Here is a 7467-nt window from a genome sequence, read left to right on the forward strand (position 1 = left end):
TTTTGGAAGCCAGTGTGAGCAAGTTCAACTGCGTTCTGGGCCACCTATTGATGTGTGAGTAAGTCAACAAAACAGTCTCTTGTTCCATCCTTTCATCAGCTAACATGCATCTTATTTTTAATACTTTTCAGCCATTACAGAAGCAATTGAAATCCCACAATTCATTGGTCGTAGTTACCTCATATATGATAATCCAGACATCCTGAAAAGGTAATGTATCTCCTGTGACCATAAGTGATCGTACTGGTTGCTTACTATTATAATATTGGAATACTCATGTGGGAGGTTGTTATTTATCTAAGCATTTTAAGCTACATTTCTCAATTTCTAAATTTTTGGAAAAAATATGTTTTCTATTAATATGCTTATGAATCAGATTGCTATAACAGCTAAGCATCTTGCGAACCTCAAAGAAGTGATATTCATGGCATATATGTTACATGGAGAAGGACTGGTTTTACTTTCCAAAAACAGAGAGCAGATATATAATAAAGATCCCCCATCCACAGACTAAGTATTTTAACTCTTAACTCTAGACAAAATTTAAATCCTTAAACTTCCCTTTTTTCCTTTCCTTTCCTTTCCTTTCCTTTCCTTTCCTTTCCTTTCCTTTCCTTTCCTTTCCTTTCCTTTCCTTTCCTTTCCTTTCCTTTCCTTTCCTTCCTTTCCTTTCCTTTCCTTCCCTTCCCTTTCCTTTCCTTTCCTTTCCTTCCTCTCCCTTCCTCTCCTTTCCTCTCCCTTCCCCTCCTTCCCTTCCTTCCTTTCCCTCTCTTCCCTTCCCTTCCCTTCCCTTCCCTTCCCTTCCCTTCCCTTCCCTTCCCTCCTTCCCTTCCCTTCCCTTCCCTTCCCTTCCCTTCCCTTCCCTTCCCTCCTTCCCTTCCCTTCCCTTCCCTTCCCTTCCCTTCCCTTCCCTTCCCTTCCCTTCCCTTCCCTTCCCTTCCCTTCCCTTCCCTTCCCTTCCCTTCCCTTCCCTTCCCTTCCCTTCCCTTCCCTTCCCTTCCCTTCCTTTTTTTTTTTTTTTTTCCTGCTCTACCCTTAAAAATGTTCATGCTACAAAATTTATTCCAGCAAATATTTGCCTGTATTTCAGCCATTGGCTGGTGGGAGGCTTCCCAAATATTCTCACTTGCATCTCAGTACCTCTCACCTACCAGTGCACTAAACTTATTAGACCTTCTCAAAGTCTGCTTGTTAGAATACAACTCACATGAGGTGGGGACAGAAAGTATTTTCTCTTCTTTGTGTAGTATAAACCAGTGTTTGGGATTCTGGAGAGCCAAGCTCAATTCCTTCACCCCAAAATGCTGGAAATGGGCCTGTGAACCGTAGTGTTTCATGAATCACTACATGGGCAAGTTACTAAACAGAAATGAGCAAAATCAGTGAAGAAGGAATACTGTATTGTCTTTTAGGTCTGTTTGAAAGAGGACTGCACTAGTTCAATGTTTACTATTATTTTCTTATTTTACATTAAACAGGGTATCAGGATCAAGAACAAATGTTTTCATGAGGTTTAAAACCACCATGAAGGAAGGTCTTTTGATGTGGAGGGGAGACAGTCCTATGCGACCTAATAGTGATTTCGTTTCTCTTGGCCTTCAAGAAGGAGCATTAATATTCAGGTAAACTATCACTTCCTTATTTTTTTTGGCAGACAGTGAACTTCATGCTCTAAGGAATCTTCACTGCTTATCCAGCGCACTTGTCCTTTGATACATTGTGGGACAATTCAGACTTCAAGGATTGTTCAAAGATAGATCCAGTTCTTGTCTGGGCCAACTTCACAACAGTTGTTCTTCCTCTCTTCCTATCCATTCGTAGAGCATCATATTTTAGGTGTGATTTTGTTGAAAGTCATCCTTCTCTCCTCCCCCATGTCTATTGAAATATTTGCTATTTCAATTAAGTAGAAAGGTGTAGGGCTTGCAAACAAAACAGGTCAAAGAAACAAGCCCTTACTAGGGTCTGTGCTTACAGTAAGCTCAGTCTTCATCGGACACTTTGTAACTGCCACTACTAACAAAACCACTTGTTTAAGAACTGACTAATATTATCATCAAAAAGCTGAAACCAGAGAGAACTGGGAAATGACTGAAGATGTCTGCTGGCTCTTCATTACTTTTCCCCCGCAGACACTTAGGCAGACTCAGTGCAAGTTTGTGCATGGCGCTTTCTGTGACTCCTGCTTTTGAAAGCTGTGTCTTTCCACATGACCCACTTTAAGGTTGTGTAAGACAAATACTGAAACAGAAAACTACAAATTTCGTTGTTATTATGGATTATTATGAATGACTGCTGATTAAACAACAAATATTTTGTTAACCATTTAACCTAATTTCGAACTACCTTTTACTTGACTTCCCTGATTGTCCTTCACAACCACAGATACACAAACACAGATGTGTATTTCTATTTAAATTAATTTATTTAAAGATATTATCTTGTGGTTTCTTATGGTTAACCATTTAATAACTCTTAGCTACCTCATTTGGTTAGGAATTGAATCTGCAGAGGTGGTGCATTTTATGTCTTTGGGAGAGCCTGTCTTTCCAAGGTGCTGGTTAGTAAGTGGCCAATCTGTTATGTCTGTTTTCTGAGCACAGCATAAAGAAACACAAAGGTTTTAGACTGAAGCTATTGTTTTCGTTTCTTTTGTTTTACTGAGACAACTATACTTGTACATTTAGGAAAGATTAAAATTACGATCCTAGATTGAAAGTCATGCAAGCCATCACTGCATAATGAAAGTTAGCACTGGAGATGATGAAAGGACAAATGTATAAAAAATGTATCATCTTTCACAGCAAGTAAGCCTCATGCTACTCTTGAAAAGAGCAGCCTTTGACAGATTAGGTCAGAAGAAAATCCTAGTTTTCATTTGGTCAGAAAGCACAAAGTTAGGTGTTCTGGTTTGAAATTCAAATAACCTTTTTTTTTTCCCCACCAAAAAGGGGTGGGTTCCCTGTTCAGTGCTGTAAACTCTCTCTGTTCTTCTGCGTTTCTGTAAGTTATAACTCTGTTTCAGAGAATCCCTGTTCATTAGGGATATGAATCTCATTTTGTAACTGAGAGTATAATACTGAGATATAAAGCTGAGCTTAGCAACAGCTGTATCTTCCTGCAGCGCTCCTCCTCTGCCTGCAGGATGAGAGGAGATACTTGCTTGAGATACACTCGAGACTTTGTGAGATTTAGGCTGACTGCTTTGCTCTGGGCAGTGCTAGGCATAATACTCTTTTCTCAACTGCTTAACTCTGGCCTTGAACTTCATTCCAGGATCAATCTTATCTGAATATTTAATGATGTTGGCTTTAGCCTCCCTAGCTCAGTACAGGCAGAAGGCCATCAATCAGCAGCTGGGGGTCAGACTGTTCAGGCAGCAGAACACCCAGTAGCTCAGTGCTGCATCATCACCTCCTTTCATGAAAGTAGGCTTAGGTGTTTGGAGCTCAGAAATTAAGATGCTTTAAGTGTGAATGTGATGGGAATTTGTCTGCTGAGTAATTTCACTAGCAGCAAATGCAAAGAAATATTCAGAGCTGCAAGTGAAAGAGAGAAGTTCATTATTATCTCTGCCTTTACATCATTAGGCTTCACCCTTTCTAGCATGACAGGTCTCAACCTTCCCTATAATTCAGATGATTTGTGAGCTTGCTATAGGCTGCATATTTTATTTGCCCCTGTAATAGTTTATCAACCATGTGTGCATCCTCCCATTCATCTCTGATCTTAGGCCAAAGTTCTGTAGATCACTGACCATTGCAACCTCCTGGTGCTCAGAGGAGCTGCCATGCAGAAGCCCTCTCCTTGCCGCCTGGGCTGGTGGTGTTGGTATCCTCTCTCGTCTGAGACAAGTTAGGAGCAAATTTTTTATTTGCTCATTATTCTGTGATCTTGATCTTTGCGAAAAAATTACATCACTCCTGATGTTTGAAGGAAGCTACTGGCCCACTCCAAAATCTAAGGAAGGAGGCTCTGGGAGCTGAGCAGATGCATGAGGCACAGAGCAAGGGTGTTCAGTCATCATGGCAGGAAGCCAGTGCTTGTGAAGGAAGCAGTAACATTTTACATTTTGTTTTTTTTTTTTCATTTCAGCTACAACTTAGGCAGTGGCGTTGCTTCCATAGTGGTGAACGGCTCCTTCAGCGATGGCCGATGGCACCGGGTCAAGGCTGTTAGGTGAGTGGCTGCATGCTGCCACAGAGGCCCTGGGGGGTCTCCTGCCATGAAGCTGCCATCTGGATGTGAGCCATTGCACCCTGTGTTCTCTAATCACTTCTTAGCTAAGCTGTGAGCAGTTTGGCTATAGCAGAAGGGCGTACATGGAGATCTTTGTACAAGAGGTGGCAGTGCCAGATCCAAGACCAGCACAGCCTCAGGCAGTCTGCTCCCCAGTGGTGACAGGCTCTCTCTTCAGCTCGTGCCATATGGGTTAGTTGCATCTCTCTTTCATATCTGCATTTTGAAATTCCCTAGTGAGCACTCTGTGGGCTGGCACAATGTCTGGAGCATGGACCATGTTTGCCTACTTTTTCTATCTGAGGGAGGCGCAGACATCTCACAGTGTATATATAACTCGTATTTATAGCTCATTACCTCATGGGAAGCCATCAGGCCCAGCAGGGAAAGCACACATCTCTTGCCTCATGAGATGTCGGCTCCGTGGAAGTCACAGACTAATTTTAGTACATCTTGTTACCAAAGTGAGGAGCAAAGCCTACCAAGTGGTTCCTCTGTCAGTGAGGTTATTGACCATCTGTAAGATGGAAGCAGCCTAAGAGCTCAAGCAAGAAAGGAGTCTTTTGAGTATATAATGGGCCTTCTAAGAATATTTTAGGTTATCATTTTCCCCTCGTCTAAGCTTCTGCAGTTTAGTTTTATATATCTGATTTTAAAATGCCTGTCAGCACATGCCCATCCTCCCCTCCTCCTGAGCTGTGCAGTTAACTTCTCCAGTCTGTTTTTCCCCCAGAAATGTGTCCCCATAATTGCATGTCCATGGAAAACATAATCCCAAAGGATCAGTGCAGCCCAGTGCTGCCTGTGGGGCACCCAGAATCCACCCCCTTGTAGATGGATGCTGAGTTCAGATGTTGAGTTGTCCTGGTCTCCTGGACGGGGGAGATGCTGCCACTCCCCCTGCCTGGTTGTAAACTGGATACATGAGAGCTGCTTGCTTTTCATTTCAGAGATGGTCAGTCTGGCAAGGTAACTGTGGACGATTATGGAGCCAGGACTGGTAAATCCCCTGGAAAAATGAGGCAGCTAAACATCAATGGAGATCTCTATGTAGGTGAGTGATCATCATTCATGTTCAGCACACAGCTGTGTTTTTCTGCTTGTGAGGGCAGCTGCAAGCCAATGCATCCTAGCTCCATCTTCCTTAAGGTGAAGGCTCCATGCCTTGGCCTTTGGTCCTCCTCTGGCTTCTGGGTGGAGGCCTCACCCAGGGGATACTGCTGTAGGAGAGGAGATAAGCACGAAAAGGTTACACTGCAATGCATCAGCAGATAATTAAGGGAAAAACACTGTGTGTTACTGGGAGCCTGAGCACCAAGCTTACTCAGAGCTTACTAGTGCTACAGTTTCTGCAGTGATCAGAATCATAGTTCACTCTCTTCTGTTTATTCCCTTTGACTGTCCAAAGCTAGTTTTAAAAACAGAATACATACATTAAAATTCACCTCTTTCCCGCAGGAGGCATGAAGGAGATAGCCCTGCACACCAACAGGCAGTACCTGCGGGGGCTGGTGGGCTGCATCTCACACCTCACACTGTCAACTGACTACCATATCTCACTGGTGGAGGATGCAGCCGATGGGAAGAACATCAACACCTGTGGGACTAAGTGACAAGAGAAGAGCCCGGGTGGTGAGGACCCGTCCTGTGCTTGTGTATGCAGCTGAAAGCCAGCTTGCTGCAGCCCTCCACAGCTGGACCACAGTTACCATCCGGGAAGATGACAGAGCCAAAGGGGATACCCTAAAAAACATTTTCCCTCTCCTTTCCTCAGCTGACCAAACCAAATTGAGTATTTTGTATAGGAGCCATCCCTTTTCCCCCTGCGTGTCTAGTGAGTGCTAAAGATCGTGTGTTGGTGCAAACAGCAAAGAACTGTGTGATGTTGTAAGTAGCTCAGTGGCTGTGTTGTGGTCCATAGGTGTCTTTTTTATGTCAAAAAGAGCAGTCGTGAAACACCTGCATTCATTCCATCTTGCAGTGGTACAACAACTATGTTGTGCAACAAAAACACAAGAAGAAATGTATCTATGCATTCAAATGTATGTCTCTGTATAAGTAGTTCTTATTGCTCTCTGATTTAGCTAAATTATGTTTCATCCTGTGTAAATAATACCTGCAGTAGTTGGTTAAAAATATTGTTGTTTGTTGAGGAGAAAGTTCTTAAAGTCTACTTTTTTACTACAAGCAACAAAAATCAATGGACCCATTTTGTAGAAGTAATTTTATACTTTGATATTTTTTATAGCAGCAGCAGACCTGCTTAGGTGGTATAACTTTTAAGTGTACTATACAATTAGCTCTTTGCACACTTTCCAAAAAACAGCAAAGTGACCTGTGGTTTCAGTTGGTTATACAGAAGGATCGATATTATACAGTTTTTGTTGGGGATATTTCTGAATTATAATCAGCTTTAAATCTTCTTTTGTTTCGTTTTGTTTTGTAAATCTTGACAGCTTAAAATTGTACATTATGAAGTTTTCCTGGCTAAACAGATTAAAAGTTTAGGAGAAAAAAGATCAAACTCTTTCTGCTGTCACATTTTGAGGCACAACTTTTGATCCTAAAAAATGACAAAAAGGAATGTGCAAGAGACCTCAGAAGGTCACAATCTCTTAAAATAAAATAATTTCTAGGCACTGGACCAACATTGTGCAACCTTGATTGCCAAACTGTAATTTAAGCAGGCAAACTGAGTGCTGTCGAGACAGTAAGGAAACAATCCAAAATTTCGTAGCTTAGAAATGTTGGGTTCTCTTAACTCTTTAGCTGAAGAGGAGTCCCAAGATGTCAGGGGCAGAGGTACAAGAGATCCACAAAAATCCCTGCTGACGCAGGCTCCTCTTAGTGTAGTGTTTTGAAATGATGTAATGTGGCGAAGGCAACGGACAGCCAGGTCTTTTGGCTGCTTTTTACTGTGCCCAAGATACTCCTTGTACATGTTCCTGAGACTTGTCCCATATAAACCTGTCCTTGAGCAGCTGAGCTGCAGAATGGAGAGAAGAAGTAGTATTTGGTTCTAGATCTGAGTGTGTGGAATAGCTGCCAAGGAGACCCCAGTCATTCTGCATGCTGAAACAGAGACTCTGATTGCTAAAACATGTAACTCACACTTAGCATGTTCACCTGTGTTCCCGTGTTCAAAACACACTGCAGAAAAACTGCAGAGGAAATAGGTGGATGGCAGAGGGGCACACATAGCTTTCCACGCAGGAGAAACAAAAAGTT

General features: G+C 42.4%; 1 protein-coding gene across 3 annotated transcripts in view; it reads left to right on the top strand.

The window, feature by feature from the left end:
* Positions 1-6763, top strand: part of EGFLAM (EGF like, fibronectin type III and laminin G domains) — a 78723-nt gene extending 71960 nt beyond the window's left edge. For all 3 annotated transcript variants that reach the window (XM_085212706.1, XM_019610170.2, XM_085212707.1), the window contains 5 exons: positions 132-210; positions 1479-1622; positions 4096-4179; positions 5190-5293; positions 5698-6763. In XM_085212706.1, coding sequence (XP_085068832.1) covers positions 132-210; positions 1479-1622; positions 4096-4179; positions 5190-5293; positions 5698-5852 — 566 coding nt within the window. In that variant the 3' untranslated portion in view covers positions 5853-6763. The remainder of the gene's footprint in view (positions 1-131; positions 211-1478; positions 1623-4095; positions 4180-5189; positions 5294-5697) is intronic.
* Positions 6764-7467: the final 704 nt, after the last annotated feature.

The sequence above is a fragment of the Meleagris gallopavo genome, chromosome Z, assembly GCF_905368555.1.
Source record: "Meleagris gallopavo chromosome Z, MGAL_WU_HG_1.1, whole genome shotgun sequence".
Lineage (NCBI taxonomy): Eukaryota > Metazoa > Chordata > Aves > Galliformes > Phasianidae > Meleagris > Meleagris gallopavo.